At 37.6% G+C, this 21,223-nt stretch overlaps 1 protein-coding gene and 1 pseudogene across 18 annotated transcripts in view; one reads left to right on the forward strand and one right to left on the reverse strand.

Annotated features, from left to right (window-relative positions):
* HYCC2 (hyccin PI4KA lipid kinase complex subunit 2) overlaps positions 1–21,223 on the reverse strand; it is a 71,661-nt gene that overhangs the window by 9,525 nt on the left and 40,913 nt on the right. For 9 of the 18 annotated variants that reach the window (XM_067026538.1, XM_067026537.1, XM_059053383.2 and 6 more), the window contains 5 exons: positions 18,068–18,163; positions 15,063–15,179; positions 6,320–6,407; positions 3,439–3,598; positions 2,542–2,709 (listed from right to left, as the gene is read on the reverse strand). In XM_067026538.1, coding sequence (XP_066882639.1) covers positions 2,542–2,709; positions 3,439–3,598; positions 6,320–6,407; positions 15,063–15,179; positions 18,068–18,163 — 629 coding nt within the window. The remainder of the gene's footprint in view (positions 1–2,541; positions 2,710–3,438; positions 3,599–6,319; positions 6,408–15,062; positions 15,180–18,067; positions 18,164–21,223) is intronic. The other 9 variants (XM_067026551.1, XM_067026542.1, XM_067026549.1 and 6 more) reach the window with 1 other exon arrangement.
* On the forward strand, positions 13,191–13,698 carry LOC131750675 (RING finger protein 122 pseudogene; annotated as a pseudogene).

Raw genomic sequence — 21,223 nt, forward strand, 5'->3', positions numbered from 1 at the left:
TCCAGCTTTTAAAAGTCACAAATAAAATGTTACTTCACAATCGGGATAAAGGTAGGTTATGGGCTCATATTCTCCCTTCAATTTCAACATATAATAAATACAACTTTAACTGTAAAACTATTTAAAACCATTAGAAAACATGTTTTTTTTTTCTTTCTTTCTTTCTTTCTTTTTTTGGCTGCGCCACACGGCTTGTAGGATTTTAGTTCCCTGTCCAGGGATTGAAACTGGGCCCTCAGCAGTGAGAGCACAGAGTCCTAACCACTGGACAACCAGGGAATTCCCTTCCTTTTCTTATAGAAGACCAATTATTGATGCTAATCCAAAAACTCCAAAAGACTTCAGAATTACCAAAACTTTTCATAGGTTTTAGCAATTTCCATATTTCTGTTTAAAAAACCTCAAGGAATAAAAAGGCAATTGTGTCTAACAACTTTTTTCCTTTCTAATTTTCTCCCTGGGTGATAATACTATTCATGATCCAAATATGAGCAACCAAAAAGGAATTTTTTTTTTTTTTTTTGTGGTACGCGGGCCTCTCAACTGTTGTGGCCTCTCCCACTGTGGAGCACAGGCTCCGGACGCGCAGGCTCAGCAGTCATGGCTCACGGGCCCAGCCGCTCCGCGGCACATGGGATCTTCCCGGACCGGGGCACGAACCCGTGTCCCCTGCATCAGCAGGTGGACTCTCAACCACTGCGCCACCAGGGAAGCCCCCCAAAAAGGATTTTTAATGAACTTTTCTATTTATGTCTGCCTTTCCTTATAAATTAGCTTTTACTAATATTGATTTAAAGCTACAATTAAGCTAGATTAAAAAGGAAAATAATTTGAGAAATTTCAAACACACCGAAGGAACTCATTCCTCTTTCTTTGTGGCTACACCCCACCCTCTCATAGTGAAATTTTACCAGTAATAGGAAATATTAAAATAGGATGTTTTAACATTTAATAGGATATTTTAAAGGAATTCTATTTTGATTTCTTTTTCAAAGTGTATGACTTATGATTAACAGGAAGAAATGTTTCTACCTAACCCCATACTTTTTAGAATTTCATCAAGGGTTAATGTACTTCCGTTTAGCACAAATACTCCAATATTCTAACAATGGTAGTAGACACACTTCAAGTGTCTCATTTAGGCATCAAGAATGTGGAGAAATAGACTGTTGTTCAATTTAGGCCAACTCTGAATTCGACATCTATTCATATACTTATTTTTATGCATTATACAAGATAAAACTGACTCCCAGGAATAACATAGAGAGATACAGAAGAACGAAAAGGGAAGGCTACGTCTTTCACACGATTCTCTGCATAGCACCAATTTCTTTGTGTCCCTAGATCATGCACATGCAACACTGTTAAATGAAGTAAGGTCAATCTGGGCAAATGGGCAAGGGAACAGAAGGTAGATTTAGATTCTTACTGAGCATGCTCAAATTTCTAATGCACCAAAAAGCAAGAGATTTCCCTAAGGTAGAAGGTAACTGCTTCATGTACGTTTGGTCTTTAATATAAGTAAAAATATGTAACCTATTTTAAAACTTCTTGCTATATTTCATAAATTAGTGTATAGCTTCCACAGCAGCAATATATTAAATAACAAAAAACTATTAGGCCACAGTTCCCTCTTTCACAAAACCAGCTTCTATGGCATCACATGTAAAACTGCAAATAAATACTTTCCTATCAGAGAGAAGTATTCTTTTCCAGATAGTGGTCGTGGGTGTGGTGGCAGGGGAGAGGTAAAAAAAATTCTCATTTGAGATACCCACACTGTAGAAACAAGTATATGCTAGAATTTATAACCTCTAAATAATACATTGCAATTCTGTTTGGGAGCTTTATAAGGCAATCATTATTTATAATAAATGATAAAATGTAGTGTGCACCAGGACAGCACATTTATAGAGGAAAGATGTCAGTAGTTCACTAGTTAGACCCAGGCAACCTGACTCGACGATTATAAAAAGCCAATCAATATCTGTTTATTCTGTCAAAGAGATAAGAAATTCTTGTTAATTGACCACCCTGGGACTAGAGACAAATCAGCCGGCTCCACTTTAGTTCAGTTTCTCAAAGATAATGTGTTAATGCTTTACAACTTTCCTCACATATTTTCAAAAGAATACATTACTATATAAATGAAATTGATGCATACTGACTAATAAGGCTCATGTCCATTGGGTGCATTTTTCCTTTCCTGATGTTGGAATAAACATGCTCAGTAATGAAAAAATCCCAAGCATTTGCAGACCTTTTGGAGACAGGCCTCTCCTTTGTTAGTAGCCATGCCAAGCTGTTCTTTAATTACACAAGGATGCAGACTCCAGGCCAGCACAAATGGTAACTAAAGATTGTACCTGACCTGGTGCTAGCCATATGGGGGGGGGGTGCACTTTGCAAGGAGGAGCTAATATGCCCTGGGGTAGTGGAAACACACACTAGAATAGAAAGATGTTCTGCTTGGGGACAGAGAGCCAGGATCCTTCTCCAGCAACTGCCTCACTGACTTTTGCCTCCTCATCTCTGTCCTACCCTCTGTTGTGGCTGCTGCTGAGTTGGGCTCCGGTGAGCCATGCTCAGGAGTCCTGCGCACCAGCACCTCCCCCTCTTGCACACGTTTGATCCCTAGGTCAGTGGAGCCGTGTTGGATCGGGGAGCCAGGAATACTTGAGTCAGCCTCGTTTGAGAAGTCAAAGCCATCTGGGATTCAACATATAAAATTTTAGTGCTTTTGTGCTGCTCTATTCTTTTCTGAGCATTTTGACCCAGGCAGATAAGAGAATGGATATGATATAAACACAAACATTATTTATATAGTTACATGTGTGTGCACAGTATGCACACACATAAGGCAGCAGATGAATAATGTGAGGTTTGCAAATGAATAGGAGAGAAAAATAGAGATCATTAAAACGGCAATTAATATCTCTTAGGCAAGACAGCTTGTCTATTCAAGTACCATAAGCCTATGAAATACTGCTGGATTCAGCACTTACATTTAAAGAAAAAGAAAGATAAAAATCAATTCTCTTATGGATAGCTGTATTATACCATTAGTTTGGCCAGTTATATAGTTTTCTCCCACAATTCTCATACAGGCACCTTTTTTCCCAGTATGGTAACAGGCTTACAGAAATTTGTTTCCTATTGTTATTACTAGTTCAAAAAAAGACAAAAATTAACTTGATCTTATTTTCTGTTTTAACATTCATAGAGCAGACTAAATAACATCTTTCTGCTTTATAAAATATATATACATATTTATATTAAAATGAATTCCGGTATTTAAACCATATTTCTAGTACTATTTTTAACAACTAAACAATTTTACTGTACTTACATAAAGTATTATAATATCATGTGCTAATTAATATAGTCTGTAAAAACTTACTTTAATCCATGAGTGGGCTGTAGGGATTTTGTACTCACCTTCTCTCCTCCATCTATGGCGACGGATTGAAGCTGTTGTAATCGCAGTCCGAGAGATCCTCGGCACTGTTGGAGTGACTTCGACTTTAAGTACTTTCTGGCCTTCTTGTGAAGAATCAGGAGCATCAAATGGTAATGAGTTTTTCATGGCATTGGCAACCTAAAATGATAATGTTAAGTCTATATATATTTACACTCGATATACAATTTATGCTTATTTTACACTTCATGTTTCCCTACTTTTTCAAATATGTACTTAAAACGTCTATTATAAAATATACAAGTATAATGTGTCAGAAATGTTTGTATCTCCACTGGTCTATATTCTTTTAGGCAGGCTTTAAAATGAGAATTCATTTAAAATAATGTGAGTCACACACCCCCATCGATTCCTTGAAGTTGTTGACTTTCAAAGAGAAAAAACATTCCAAAGAATGAAAAAGTGTTTTTAACATTTGAACCCTGATATAAGAAAATTTAGAATAAGTTTCTGATTATTCAGATGATAAATAACATGCAAAATTTAATCTATAATAAAAAAATTAGCTTTGTTTCCATGAGGAGAAATTTTCCCTAAACACGTCTGGCATTTTGTTCCACCACTTTCTGCCCTCCATGGAGGAGAGTGAGATATGTGTCTGGAGAGTAATCACCATTGGCTGCTCCATGTTTCCTGATTGGGTAGTTCTAATCTAGCAAAGACCTTAAGCTAGAGGACCGTTTTCTCCCTCCCTCTCCACTTGGACAGGACAAGTGAAATGCAACAACCTGGATACCTGTGCCTGCTCTGCCAACTCAAACCTTCTCTCCATGCTGTTCCAACATCCAGACGAAAGTGTAGGGAGTCAAGTCTTTCAAATCTAGCCTTTATCAGCAATAAAGATGATGTTTGCTTTTCTATCTACCAACTATTTTATCTATTTATCACCGGGCTCTATTTTAGAGAAAAGGAGTGTTATTCACTGGGTCCCTTGGAGACCCCTAACAAAAAAGGATTATTCTAGAACTACAGATTACTAATCTCTCTACCTATATTGCCTTGGAAATGCCACCTCTAGTTAATTTATAAGTTTTACAAGGATAAAAGTATGAATTTAAAGAGTCTCACATGCAAGGTCTTATCATCATGATATAATTTTTTATCTTGTTGTCCATTTGTTTTTTGGTTTTCTTTTTGGCTGCACCATGCAGCTTGTGGAATTTTAGTTCCCCAACCGGGGGTTGAACCTGGGCCCTCGGCAGTGACAGTGCGGAACCCTAACCACTGGACCACCAGGGAATTCCCTGTCCATTTGTTTTACAGTAACCTTTAGGGTAAAATTAGGGATGCTGACATAAGGAAAAAAAATTCAAATATGAAAGAATTAATATAAATGTTACTTCAATAAATTCATATTTAGCTTAAGATATAAAAATGATATGAAGAAAATGGCTTTAAAAATTGTACTCTTAAATTGCTTCAAGTAAAAATACATAAATAATATTTTTTAAATACCATTATAAAATACTACAAAAAGCTTAGAAAACACAGAAAATTGCAAAGAAATAAAAACTATCCACAATTGAATCACCTAGACAACTATTAGTGTTTGTTTTGTTTCCTTTGTCCTGTCTAGATTTAAAAAATAGTTGTATACTGCTTTATCACTTAACACAGCTAGCATGTTCCTTTAATATGAATTTTCAAACATATAATTTCATCAAGTAAATAACATAACTTAATAATTCTCTGCTGTAAAATGTTTAAAGTTCTGACTCCTTTGCAATTAAACTAACATTGATCTAGTGTTCACAATACTTAAAAAAAATTTTTAAGTAGTTTCTTGGGAAATGTTGCTAGACATGGGATAGTAGGTCAAAGAAAATACACACACATTACCAAACTGCTTCTGCAAAGGGATGATCAGAGTTGTGTCATACTGTTACTGGTAACATAGAGAATGCCTTTTTTACTCTGCTACTGGATGTTCACATTTATTTTTTTTTTATTTTTATTTTTATTTTTTTTATTTTTTTCTTTTTGTGATATGCGGGCCTCTCACTGTTGTGGCCTCTCCCGTTGCAGAGCACAGGCTCCGGACGCGCAGGCCCAGCCGCTCCACGGCACGCGGGATCCTCCCAGACCGGGGCACGAACCCGTGTCCCCTGCGTCGGCAGGCGGACCCTCAACCACTGCGCCACCAGGGAAGCCCCACATTTATTTTTGATTGATCATTTATCCTTTGGAGACATATTTATTTTGTGGAAAAGTATGAAATTTTTATATAGAACAAAATATTAATTGGCTTTTTTGTCATGCCTGTTGATAATATTTTTCTCAATTTGTGTACCACATATTAATTTTGGTTTTAAAAAACTGATGGTTTAGGGACTATCTGGTGGTCTAGTGGTTAAGACTCCGCACTTCCATTGCAGGGGGCATGGGTTCTATCCCTGGTCAGGGAACTAAAATCCCGGATGCTGCACAGTACAGCCAACAAAACAAAACAAAACAAACAAACAAACAAAAACTGATGGTTTAGAATTCAGATGTTTATGTAGGAAAAAAAAATCAACCTTTTTTGATGTGTCACCATCACTAAAGCTTAGAAAGTCCTTCCTTCTCTAGAAATTTGAGTAAATATTTATAACTTTTCTTCTTTATTTTCTTAAAGGATTTTAAGACATTTAATTCTTTAATTTATATGAACTTTATTTTGATATGTTGTAAGAGGACAGGATCTAAACCAATTTTGTTTTCTCTCCAATTGTTACTATGGAATAAATCTTTTTCCCTCAATGATTTAAAACGCCTCATATATATTACATATTGAATTTTAAACCTACCAGTGCCCTTTTCAGGCACAGGAATGTTTAATAAAAACTAAATATAACAACTTACCAATAGCGGTTGAGAAAAGAGTTCTAGCTGAGCTCTATAAATGATGTCATCAAGGACTTCCTGGCCAAGGTCCCACTGTCCATTATACCTATGGAGAAGCAGATTATTTACTATCTTTAGCAAATATCTCTAATTTTCAACAACCATCTTTTCTATTCTTCCAAGTCCTATTATTTTGGTTCTGTAACAAGATTTTCATGTTAATTTTTGCATCATTTCATTTCTTAGTTACAAGAACAAAATGAAGATTTCAATACTAACATTTAAAATATTTTACAGGACTCCCCTGGAGGCGCAGTGGTTAAGAATCCACCTGCCAATGCAGGGTACATGGGTTTTAGCCCTGGTCCGGGAAGATCCCACATGCTGCAGAGCAACTAAGCCTGTGTGCCACAACCACTGAGCCTGCGCTCTAGAGCCCGCAAGCCACAACCACTGAAGCCGCATGCCACAACTACTGAAGCCCGCGCGCCTAGAGCCCATGCTCTGCAACAAGAGGAGCCACCACGATGAGAAGCCTGCTGCAACGAAGAGTAGCCCCTGCTCGCCACAACTAGAGAAAAGTCCATGCACAGTAATGAAGACTCAACATAGCCATAAATAAATAAATTAATTTAAAAAAAAGAAAGTCATGAAACTTTCTAAAAATAAAATATTTTACAGATGTCTCTACATATTAATTGGTTCTTATCATGTGTTGATATTTAGGGTAATCTATTTAATGCATTCATGAAAACCTGGGTTATAAACTACGTAGAAAGACACAGAGTTCCATACAGAAAATGTGACAGTTTCTAGTCTTCAATCTAATGATTACTTATATTTTGGCTATTTTAAAAGTACTGAAAGGACTATGAACAATTATACATCAACAAACTGGACAACCTAGAAAATGGATAAATTCCTAGAAACATACAACCTACCACAATTGAATCATGGAGAAATAAAAATCTGAACAGACCCACCACTGTACCCATAGGAGACTGAATCGGTAATCAAAAACCTCCCAATAAGCAAAAGTCTGGGACCAGATGGCTTCAAGGGTGAATTCTACCAAACATTTAAAGAAATAATACCAATCTTCAAATTCTTCCAACAGTGAGCACTTCCATATTCATATCACGAGGCCAGCATCCCACTTACACAAAAATCAGACAAGGACACTATAAGAAAATTACAACCCAATATGCCTGATGAACATAGCACAAATGCAAAAATCCTCAACAAAATATTAGCAAACAAATTCATCAATTCACTAAAAGGATCATACACCATGGTCAAGTGGGATTTATTCCTGGGATGCAAGGATGGTTCAATGTCTACAATTTAATCAATCATGATACACCATATTAACAAAATGAAGGATAAAAATCAAACAATCATAATAGATGTAGAAAAAGCATTTGACAAAATTCGAAATCCATTCATGATTAAAAAACTCTCAAAAAAGTGGGTACAGAGGGGATGTAGCTCAACATAATGAAGGCCATACATGATAAGCCCACAGTCAAAAACAAACTCGACAGTGAAAAATGGAAAGCTTTTCCTCTAAGATCAAGAACAAGACAAGGATGCCCACTCTCGCAACTTTTATACAACACAGTACTGGAAATTCTAGCAAATCAGAAAAAAAGAAGTGAAACTGTCTCTATTTGCAGATGACATGATACAGGTGACCCCTGAACAGCACAGGCTTGAAATGCACAAGACCACTTATACGTGGATTCTTTTCAATAAATACCAACTACAGTAATACATAATCTGTGGTTGGTTGAAGTGTAAATATGGAAGGCTGACTTTAAAGTTATACTCAGATTTTCAACTGTGCAACTGGCACCCCTAACCCCTTTGCTGTTCAAGACTCAACTGTAGAAAACTCTTAAAACTACACCAAAACACTGTTTTGTCCATACTACCCAAAGCAATCTACAAATTCAGTGCAATGCCTATCAAAATTCTAGTGACATTTTTCATAGAAATAGAGCAAACAACCCTAGAATTTATACAGAACCACAAAGGACCCTGAACAGCCAAAGCAATCCTGAGAAATAACAACAAACCTGGAGGCATGATACTTACTAATTTCAAACTGTATCACAAAGCTTTAGGCCTAAAAACACACAGAGATCAATGGAACAGAATGGAGAGCTGAGAAATAAACATATGCATATATACTCAATTAATTTAAACAAATATGAGAATATAAAATAGGGACTGGATAGTGTCTTTACTAAATGGCGCTGGGCCACCAAACCAGCTTTACAACAAATGCTAAAGGACCTTCTCTAGGCAGGAAACACAAGAGAAGGAAAAGATGTACAAAAACAAACCCAGAACAATTAAGAAAATGGTAATAGGAACATACATAATGATAATTACCTTAAATGTAAATGGATTAAATGCTCCAACCAAAAGTCATAGACTGGCTGAATGGATACAAAAACAAGACCCATATGTATGCTGTCTACAAGAGACACACTTCAGACCTAGGGACACATACAGACTGAAAGTGAGGGGATGGAAAAAGATATTCCATGCAAATAGAAATCAAAAGAAAGCTGGAGTAGCAATTCTCATATCAGACAAAATAGACTTTAAAATAAAGACTGTTATAAGAGACAAAGAAGGACACTACATATGATTAAGAGATCAAACCAAGAAGAAGATATAACAATTGTAAATATTTATGCACCCAACATAGGAGCACCTCAATACATAAGGCAAATGCTAACAGCCATAAAAGGGGAAATTGACAGTAACACAATCATAGCAGGGGACTTTAACACCCTACTTTCACCAATGGACAGATCATCCAAAATGAAACTAAATAAGGAAACACAAGCTTTAAATGATATATTAAACAAGATGGACTTAATTGATATTTATAGGACATTCCACCCAAAAACAACAGAATACACTTTCTTCTCAAGTGCTCATGGAACATTTTCCAGGATAGATGATATCTTGGGTCACAAATCAAGCCTTGGTAAATTTAAGAAAATTGAAATTGTATCAGGTGTCTTTTCCGACCACAACATTATAAGACTAGATATCAATTACAGGAAAAAAAACTGTAAAAAATACAAACACATGAAGGCTAAACAATATGCCACAAAATAACCAAGAAATCACTGAAGAAATCAAAGAGGAAATTAAAAAATACCTAGAAACAAGTGACAATGCAAACATGACGACCCTACACCAAAAGCAGTTCTAAGAGGGAAGTTTATAGCAATACAATCCTACCTCAGGAAACAGGAAATATCTCAAACAACCTAACCTTTCACCTAAAACAAGAGAAAGAGAAAGAGAAAGAAGAACAAAACAACCCAAAGTTAGCAGAAGAAAGAAATCATAAAGATAAGAACAGAAATAAATGAAAAAGAAATGAAGGAAACAATTGCAAAGATCAATAAAACTAAAAGCTGGTTCTTTGAGAAGATAAACAAAATTGATAAACCATTAGACAGACTCATCAAGAAAAAAAGGGAGAAGACTCAAATCAACAGAATTAGAAATGAAAAAGGAGAAGTAACAACTGACACTGCAGAAATACAAAGGATCATGAGAGATTACTACAAGCAACTATATGCCAATAAAATGCACAACCTGGAAGAAATGGACAAATTCTTAGAAAAGCACAACCTTCCAAGACTGAGCCAGGAAGAAATAGAAAGTATAAACAGACCAATCACAAGCACTGAAATTGAAACTGTGATTAAAAATCTTCCAACAAACAAAAGCCCAGGACCAGATGGCTTCACAGGCAAATTCTATCAAACATTTAGAGAAGGGCTAACACCGATGCTTCTCAAACTCTTCCAAAATATAGCAGAGGGAGGAACACTCCCAAACTCATTCTACAAGGCCACCGACACCTTAATGCCAAAACCAGACAAAGACATCACAAAAAAAGAAAATTCCAGGCCAATGTCACTGATGAACATAGATGCAAAAATCCTCAACAAAATACTAGCAAACAGGATCCAGCAGCACATTAAAGGATCATACACCATGATCAAGTGGGGTTTATCCCAGGAATGCAAGGATTCTTCAATATACGCAAATCAATCAATGTGATACACCACATTAACAACTTGAAGAATAAAAACTATATGATAATCTCAATGGATGCAGAAAAAGCTTTCAACAAAATTCAACACCCATTTATGATAAAAACTCTCCAGAAAGTGGGCAGAGAGGGAACCTACCTCAACATAATAAAGGCTGTATATGACAAACCCACAGCCAAAATCATTCTCAATGGTGAAAAACTGAAACCATTTCCTCTAAGATCAGGAAGAAGACAAGGTTGCCCACTTTCACCACTATTATTCAACATAGTTTTAGAAGTTTTAGCCACAGCAATAAGAGAAAAAAAAGAAATAAAAGGAATCCAAATCAGAAAAGAAGTAAAACTATCACTGTTTGCAGATAACATGATACTATACGTAGAGAATCCTAAAGATGCGACCAGAAAACTACTAGAGCTAATCAATGAACTTGGCAAAGTAGCAGGATACAAAATTCACGCACAGAAATCTTGCATTCCTACACACTAATGATGAAAAATCTGAAAGAGAAATTAAGGAAACAATCTTATTTACCATTGCAACAAAAAGAATAAAATACCTAGGAATAAACCTACCTAAGGAGACAAAAGACCTGTATGCAGAAAACTATAAGACACTGATGAAAGAAATTAAAGATGATACTAACAGATGGAGAGATATACCTTGTTCTTGGATTGGAAGAATCAACATTGTGAAAATGACTATACTACCCAAAGTAATCTACTGATTCAATGCAATCCCTATCAAACTAGCAATGGCACTTTTCACAGAACTAGAACAAAAAATTTCATAATTTGTATGGAAACACAAAAGACCCCGAATAGCCAAAGCAATATTGAGAAAGAAAAACGGAGCTGGAGGAAATCAGGCTCCCTGACTTCAGACTATACTACAAAGCTACAGTAATCAAGACAGCATGGTACTGGCACAAAAACAGAAATATAGATCAATGGAACAGGATAGAAAGCCCAGAGATAAACCCATGCACATATGGTCACCTTACCTTTGATACAGGAGGCAAGAATATACAATGGAGAAAAGACACCCTCTTCAATAAGTGGTGCTGGGAAAACTGGATAGCTACATGTAAAAGAAGGAGAATAGAACACTCCCTAACACCACACACAAAAATAAACTCAAAAGGGATTAAAGACCTAAATGTAAGCCTCTTAGAAAACATAGGCAGAACGCTCTATGAAATAAATCACAGCAAGATCCTTTTTGACCCACCTCCTAGAGAAATGGAAATAAAAACAAAAATAAACAAATGGGACCTAATGAAACTTAAAAGCCTTTGCACAGCAAAGGAAACCATAAACAAGATATAAAGACAACCCTCAGAATGGGAGAAAATATTTGCAAATGAAGCAACTGAGAAAGGATTAACCTCCAAAATATACAAGCAGCTCATGCAGCTCAATATCAAAAAAACAAACAGCCCAATCCAAAAATAGGCAGAAGACCTAAACAGACATTTCTCCAAAGAAGATATACAGATTGTCAACAAACACATGAAAGGATGCTCAACATCACTAATCTCTAGAGAAATGCAAATCAAAACTACAATGAGGTATCACCTCACATGGGTCAGAATGGCCATCATCAAAAAATCTACAAACAATAAATGCTGGACAGGGTGTGGAGAAAAGGGAACCAGCAATTCCACTTCTGTTATATATCTGAAGGAAATGAAATCACTATCTCAAAAGAATATCTGCACCCCCATGTTCACTGCAGCATATGTACAATAGCCAAGACATGGAGACAATCTAATTGTAAACGGACATAGATGGATAAAGAAAATATGGTGTGTGTGTATATATATGTAATGTATGTGTATATATGGTATGTGTATACATACAATTATATATACATTATGTGTAAGTATATGTACATAAGTATATACATACACATATATACACACGCTTATATATACACATACATACACACAATAGGATATTACTCAGTCATTAAAAAAAAGGAAATCCTGGGACTTCCCTGGTGGTCCAGTGGTTAAGATGCCACGCTTCCAATGCAGGGGGCCTGGGTTCAATCCCTGGTTGGGGAACTCCCGCATGCCGTTCAGCACAGCCCCCCCTCCCCGCCAAAAAAAAAGAATAAAGAAAAAAGAAAGGAAGGAAATCCTGCCATTTGTGACAACATGGATGGATCTTGCGGGCATTATGCTAAGTGAAATAAGTCAGACAGAGAAAGACAAATGCCATATTATCTCATACTTGTGGAATCTAAAACAAAACAGTAACTGAACTCACAGATACAGAAAGATTGATGGTTGCCAGAGGCAGGGGCTGGGGGTGGGCAAAAATCGTGAAGGTGGTCAAAAGGTACAAGCTTCCAGTTATAAGATAAAAACCTGGGATATGATGTACAGCATGGTAACTATAGTTAACAATCCAGTATTGTATATTTGAAAGTTGTTGAGAGAGCAAATATTGAAAGTTCTCATCAAAAGAAAAATTTGTAACTATGTGTGGTGATGGATGTTAACTTATGGTAATAATTCTGCAATATAACATATATCTAATCATTATGTTGTAACCTTAAACTAATTCAGTCTTACATTTTAATTATATCTCAAGAAAACAATTGTTTTTGTTATTATATAGCTTTCAAATAAAATGTGTAATTCATTTTTTAAAAAGTACTAAAAAAGAGAGTTTGACTTGCAGACAAAGGTGGCTGCCGCGCACTGCATCCACCCCTCCTGCAACCCTGCAAGCTGGTGCGCCCAACCTGCCTGCCCCACCCCGCCGCCTGCGTTCGTTTGCCTAAGGAAGCCAGCCGAGAGTTCACTGATGCACCCATTCCAGTGGTGTAATGGGTGTTTCTGCGGCCTGGGACTGGTGAGCACCAACAAGTCCTGCTCGATGCCACCCATCAGTTTCCAAGACCTTCCCCTCAACATCTACATGGTCATCTTCGGCACAGGCATCTTTGTCTTCATGCTCAGCCTCATCTTCTGCTGCTATTTTATCAGCAAACTCTGGAACCAGGCACAGAGCAAACGATATGGATATAAAGTGGTGGTGCTTAAAGGTGATGCCAAGAAGTTACAGTTATACGGGCAGACCTGTGCAGTCTGTCTGGAAGATTTCAAGGGGAAGGATGAGAAGGGTGTGCTCTCATGCCAACACGCCATTCACCGCAAGTGTCTGGTGAAGTGGCTGGAAGTACGCTGTGTCTGCCCCATGTGTAACAAGCCCATTGCTGGTCCCTCAGAGGCCACCCAGAGCATCGGGATCCTATTGGATGAGCTGGTGTGAGTGCTGCCTCCATACCAAGGCCTGGAGAAGACCTCTAGCCTCATTGGTGCCTGGTCCTTCCGCAAAGCCACAGTGAACAAGTGTTGGGTGGTGATGGGCATGCTCACCTGGAGGGGTGGGGGTGCAGAGCTAGTCTTCCAGCATCAGGGTGAGACTAGACTTGCCCACCTCTCTGCTTCCTGAAGCCTTCTTCCCTGCTACTCAGTTTTGATGGACTTGCCCATCAGGACCACTGTATCCTGGTACTGGACTATCTGCCTGCCTTGTCCCTGCTCTGGGAAAAGAAATCCATTCCTATTTGGCCAAGAACTTAGAGCACACTCCTTTTTTTTTTCTTTTTTTTTTTTGTGGTACGTGGGCCTCTCACTGTTGTTGCCTCTCCCATTGTGGAGCACAGGCTCTGGACGCACAGGCTCAGCGGCCATGGCTCACAGGCCCAGCCGCTCCGCGGCATGTGGGATCTTCCCGGACCGGGGCACGAACCCGTGTCCCCTGCATTGGCAGGCGGATTCTCAACCACTGCGCCACCAGGGAAGCCCGAGCACACTCCTTTGAGGGTTCCACTGAGGAGGACAAGCTGCCCTGACCTAGAAGAAGGGATGAGATGGGCTCTGCCACACCTGTGACCTCCCCGCTCCCTCCCCACTTCTTCCAGAGGAAGGTTAGAAGGGAAGGAAGGAAAGATGGAGGAACCAAGTGCCTCCAGTGGAAGAGAGGGAGGCTCTGTAGGAAATCGGGAAGAGCAGGGATGAACAGAAGAAAAGTCAATGTTTACATGGGACCTATGGAAACAAAGGCTGGCTGGCTGGCCGGCCTGCTGACTACAGGGGGGTGGGGGGCAGCCCCCTCCCCCTCCTAGATCTGAGGTGCTATCCATTCCGTTCTTTGGTTGATCTCAGAGCTTCCTATTCCATGTTGGGGTTTGAGTATCCACCGCCCCAGAGGAAGGGATTGATCGACACCCAAATGGATTCCCAGGGTTTTTTCTAAAGGAGCAAAAAGGGGCCTGGGGATGGGGTTGTCTGAATATTAAGGTCGCAGTGGACACCCTCTTCCCCTTTGTAAATAATATTTTTATACTTCACCCTCACCATCTCAGGCTTTATACATGGAATCCCCCAAATGGAAGAAGGGGTAGGGGCTTTCTGTTCCTCCCCAAAGTGGGTGAGGGTGGGAAAAAGGTATGTATTTAAAGAAAATTAAATTTAATAACAAGTTTCTCTAAAAAAAAAAAAGTACTAAAAGAAATTCATATTAGAAAAACAAGATAATGGGTCCATAATGGAACAAAAAATTCAGTGTTGTGCAACTAATAAGGAAAAAAGAGAAACATAAGTTTCCAAACACTAGAAAGAATTCACGTAATTTCACAGTACACCTACTTACATGGCATAATAAACTCCTGTGAGAAGTTGCACCATAAATTCGGGATCCAATACTATTCGACCACAGAGTTCTTTCCAGTGTTTTTCATGTTGCCGTGGAAACCCACTCACACAAACCCTAGGAAAATACATTATTTATCACATGTGATTTCCTGATACATTAAATAAAACATTTTTGTTTCCATAAATTCACGTATTCAATGATTCATTTCTCAAATATTTTTTGAGTACTTGCTATGTGTCAGTCAGTATCCTGGGCCCATGCATACAGTTGTAAACAGGCAAAAAGATAAAAATAAAATCTGTGCCCTCATAAAACATACATTCTAGTGGGCTATATCAATAAAAGTAATAACTTTTCTCAAATAGGTATCTCTTTCATAATCATCCTTCTCCCTGTTCACAAAAGAAATGCATAACTTTCACACATCCCAAATTGAATCAGGATGGAATTAGTAGAAGATACAGAAATCTCAAAACAATAACCAAAGTATCGTAAACAATTCTCTGTTTTCCATCTCATTAAGAGATGCTTCCAGAAAAGTTACGCTTAATAATTATCAAAAACTGTTACGCACTTCTATTATTTTAAGAAATTAATTTATTAGAATAATTGTAATGGTGAGTCCAGAAAAAATTTTTTTAGTGTTTCATGCATTATGGTCTCAGGAAATATGTATGTATGTGTGTGTGTGTGTGTGTGTGTGTGTGTGTGTGTGTGTGTGTGTATATATATATATATATATATATATATATATATATATATAATTTTTTTTTTTTTTTGCGGTACGCAGGCCTCTCACTGTTGTGGCCTCTCCCGTTGTGAAGGACAGGCTCCGGACGCACAGGCAGCCATGGCTCACGGGCCTAGCTGCTCTGCAGCATGTGGGATCTTCCCAGACCGGGGCACAAACCCGTATCCCCTGCATTGGCAGGCAGACTCTCAACCACTGCGCCACCAGGGAAGCCCAGGAAATATTTTTAAATTTTTAATTTATGCATTTTTTTGGTAGCAGAGATGTATAATTAGGTAATCAATAAAAGATTTGTAAGTATAATATGGCACGATATTAGGATAAAATTATGTGGATAAAGTGGAACAGAAATTCAATTTTAAGGAGAAAAAGAATGTTAGATTATTAAAGAAAAGCTTGTTCATTTATTCCATACGTGGGATGATGGTGGTTATCAATCAGATCACTGTGTATTTACATTATATACATTTAAAATAGTGATCAATTATTTGTTTTATTATGTCAATATTTACATACTGGAAATCATATAATTTACAACTATTTAAAACAGAATAAAAAATGTTAACTTAAAGGTGTATAAAGGCTACACAGTTTTTTGAAATTCCTTAGGGGATATGTGAATAAAAGTCTGAGGACAACTAAACTCTATCACCACTTTTGTTATTAAGAAACTCTATTTCGGGCTTCCCTGGTGGCGCAGTGGTTGAGAATCCGCCTGCCGATGCAGGAGACACGGGTTCGTGCCCTGGTCCGGGAAGATCCCACATGCCGCGGAGCAACTAAGCCCGTGAGCCATGGCCGCTGAGCCTGTGCGTCCGGAGCCTGTGCTCCGCAATGGGAGAGGCCACAACAGTGAGAGGCCCACATACCGCAAAAAAAAAAAAAAAAAAAAATAAAAAAAATAAAAAAAATAAAAAAATAAAAAATAAAAAAAAGAAACTCTATTTCATGCCACAGTAATGTTACCAATTAGAGATATGGCAGATTTGTTTTAATGAGCAAAAAACAGTCATTTATAAATAAATTTATCTGTAGATAGGCAGCAAGTGCTTAAACAGTATAGTCTCTTGATAACAGTATCTAGGTTAGAGACAAGAATTTTGTTAGTCATTAATCATGTTATTATAGGCAAGTGAACTTTAAGATAATCTACAAATCAATCTCACAGCTAATTTAGATTGGCCTTCCTCCATTTAGCAAAACTTAGTTTGGGTCTCTTCCCAATAATACAACAGCATGAACTTGTGCAAAGCATTTGCAGTGGGCAAACTCTTTGGGGGATGGGGTCAGGGGCCCTGATCCCTATGATCCCTCCTTCCTGGTATTCACACCCTTGTGTCATCCTCTCCTCTTGAGTGTGGGTGGAACCTGTGATTTGCTTGTGACAAGGCAAAGGTGATAGGATTCTCATGCGTACACGTACACCTTACGTGATTATATTATGTAAGAGGAACTGACCACTGGCCTTCAGCAGACAGTCAACAAGAAAATGAAGCCCGTCCTACAACTATAGGAACTGAATTTTGCCAAGAGAAGCACTGTATAATTCCTCAAATGAACCTCAGATAAGACTGCAACTCCAGCCAACATCTTAACTGCAGCTTGTAATACCCTAAGCAGAGGGCCCACCTAAATGATACCTAGACTCCTAACCCCAAGAAACTGAAATAATAAATGCATGCTATTTTAAGCTACTAAATTCATGGTGTAATTTGTTATGAGGCAATAGAAAAACTAAAATAGCATTTAGCTTTTGTGGGGGCTTAGTTTCCTGAAATAAAAATCAACTGGGCAGGATAAACTGAGTGTTCCTTCTATAATTAAAATTCTGCTCCTCTGTCTCCAAACTCATTTATATTACTTAATTTTTTTTCAACAGTGGAAATTTAAAATTTCAGCTCAGGTCTGTCCAAATTATTAGAAATTCTGATTTAGTAAAGATTAGAATATACAAATACAAATGAGACATACACATAACTGATGTCACTGCTAATCTTATCCAAAGCAGACAGTTATTTGTGAGATATATAAAGGAAAAAGATCACGTTTCTTACGAGCTAGAAAACGCTTCTTTAATAACTGAAATATTTTCAAGAAATCATGATGCACGAGGGATGACAAGGATTCCTATAGGAATGTAAGTTCCCTGAGTTTCGTTTACTGCTATATCACCAGAAGTTAGAACAGTGCCTACCAGAGAGAATGTGCTCAATAAATACGTGTGAAGGTTAATGATAATTATTCTTCTTACCTGGAGCCCATTCGGCAAAGAGACTGGTAAGATGAAGCAGGCATATACACAATAGCAGAATTATAACATAACATGAGGAAACTTAGGACTTCAAACCTAGAAAAAACAAAAACACGGAAAAAGGATTACAATTATTTCTACTTAGAGACTGCAGTAAATGATTTCTTCATTTGATGGTTATAACAACAATGCTTTAATATTGACCTTCATAATTTCTCAATCAGATTACTGTAATATCCTCCTCAATAATTTCCCTATTTCCATTTGCCTTATTAAAGGTCACAGCTCTTGCTTCCATCTATATTTTCTTCCTCAGAAAAACCCCCATCATGCTTGAACAGATGTCTCCTCTATGCTACATTAATCCACTATTCCTATTGACTGCATGATAAAGCCCAAACTCATCATGGCATACAAAGTCCTTTAAAATCCACCCTCAACCTACCTCTCCAACCCTACTTCCCTCTACTGTCTACCACATATACCACACTACATCAATCTTATACCATTCCATGAATACGCCATAACCTTTCATAATTCCTTGCTTTTATGGATGCTACCCTTTCTTATTAGAACATACTTTTCACTTGGTAAACTCCTGCTAAGGTTTCAAATCCTGGCTCAAACTTTAATCTCAGACATAAAGCCATTCTTAATTCTTCTAACTAAAACAAACAAACACTGTTTCCTTTATCTGTGTAGCTCTAATACAGCATTTACCCCACTAAATCAACTCTGTCTCTACCTCTGTTTTATCTATTTAGTAATAAGCAACTTTAGGACACAGACCCTGATTTATTCATCTCTAACTCTAGTGTCCAGCATAGTGTTTAATACATTATTACTGCTCAATTAATTTTTATTGAATGAATAAATGAATGCTTTCCTAATCTTTATGATCACTAAGAAAGTGGCTCTTAAGCCTGGATAATTATAGTTATTTAACGACATTTTGGAATAATATATTCCTGTGTCTCAACCCAGACTGACCCAATTAGAATCTCTGAGGGCAGTTCCCAGGAACGTTGTAGGTCTAAAAAGCTTCCCATAGGTGGTGAAGAGTATATGGAAACTCACTGTACTATTTTTGAAAAATTTTTTGTAACTTAGAAATTATTTCAAAATGAAAAGGTAAAAAGTGAGTTGAAAGTCTGATGTGGAAGCAGGCGCATCTTCAGATCCTTTCTCCTTCTCTATGCTGCTAGGTTTATTGAAGATTTATTTTCTGAAATTTAAGATTTATTTTCTGAAAGGATAAAAGAGAAATTTCTACCTGGGAACTACCAGGCACAATTATGATTTGGGGTCAGGGCGGGGGGTGGGGGAGGAAGGGAAGATACTGAAAATAGAAAACTTAAGTGAAATAGGTCTTAGTGGATATTGAGACCTCAAGTCCTCCTTCCCCATCCCCATGTGGTCATCAGAATGCTAGCAGCAAGCCCTCTAGTTAAGAGACTGGAAGAGTTTTCTTTGGGGAAATTGACCACCCTAAGAGGAAAGACTTAAAGATATGGATTTGGGAAGTTCCCCAGCTGGATGGCCCAGTGAGAAGTTGTGAAGTTCACCATCAATTAGCCCTACCAACATGGTCATAGCTTCTCATTTTTTTTATTCCCCTACTTTTAAACACAAGCAGGAAAAAAGGATTACCAGACACCTGAGGAACTTCACTAACATGAAAATGAGATCAAAATAAAGAAATGGGGAGTGGCGGGGGAACAATTTGGATGACACAGAGAACATAAAAAAGGAAAAAATAAAGCAAGTTATCATTAATATTCTAAAAGATGAGATGTTATTTCAAAAAATAAAAAAACCAGAAACATCAAAAAGGATCTATTTTAAAAGACCATTCAGAAAACAAGAACACCTTTTAGATATACAAAATATGATGACAGAAATTAAAAACTCAAGAAAAGGATTGGTGGATGAAGTTGAGGAAATACCACAGAAAATGAAGCAAAAGGAAAAAGATATGGCAAATGGAAGAGGAAAGAGGACCACAATAGGAGTTCCCACATTCAAATAATAAAAGCTCCAGAAGAAAGATAATAAAAGACAAGATAGATAAAAGACAAATAGTAAAAGACCAGATAAAATGGGGAGCCTAAACTAATCAACAAAAATAATTCAAGAAAATTCCCAGTCTGAAGGACATGAGTTTCCAAATAGAAAAGGTCCACATAGTGCTCAGCACAAAGGAGGAAATAAACCCACACCAAGAAATACCGCCATGGAATTTCAGAATACTAGGAACAAAGAATGAGGATATAGGGTGCAGGAAACAGTGGATCCATCCACACAGGAAAAAGACATAGAGAATTCCCAGGATAAGAGTGAGGGGAGATCCCAAGATAATGTGTACACCAGGCAAAGAGGGCAACACAGTCCAGACTGGAGTAAGTCAAAAGGTTCTGGGAAGATAAAACTGAGAAAATAACTGGTGTAAATGAAGTCTTGGAAGGCTATGTAGAAAACTTATAGAAAATTTGCAGGGTTGAATTACAAAGCACATAGTAAACAAAGAAAACAAAAGGTCAACAATGAACTTCAAGGAAAACAAAAAGATATGCAGGAAAGGAAAAGTAATAAACTAATCACAAAGCTCAGCCTGAATAGCTGTGATGAACAATGATCATTCATAATAATGAGAAATCTAAATAATGAGTTCCCCAGAATTACAACATAAGATAGGACAATGAGAGAGGTAACAACCTAAATTTTTATCTTTCCTAGAGGTAAGTTATTAGATAATGCCCCAAAGTGAAAAATTAAAAAGCAGTAAATTACCCAAAGAAGTGGAAGTAAATATTAAAAGCAAGATTTCTCAACCTCAGCACTATCGGCATTTTGGGCTAGATAAGTGTTTGCTGTGGGGGGCTGACCCAGGCATGGTAGGCTGTTGAGCAGCATCCCTGACCTTTACACTTGAGATGCTTGTAGCAGTCCTCCCTCCCACTCAGTTGTGACAACCAAACAAGTCTCCAGACATTGCCAAATGTTCCCTGGGGGGCAGAAGTGCCCTGGCTGAAAACCACTGGTTAAAAGTTGTTACATCTGGGAAGGGAAAGTGGAAGGGAGAGGGAGCTGGAGATTGCAGTTCTTCTTAATAGCTCTATAGGACTAATGCATATTTAACTGAAAAAAAAAAAAGTA

The sequence above is a fragment of the Kogia breviceps genome, chromosome 2 (genome assembly GCF_026419965.1).
Source record: "Kogia breviceps isolate mKogBre1 chromosome 2, mKogBre1 haplotype 1, whole genome shotgun sequence".
Classification (NCBI taxonomy): Eukaryota; Metazoa; Chordata; class Mammalia; order Artiodactyla; family Physeteridae; genus Kogia; species Kogia breviceps.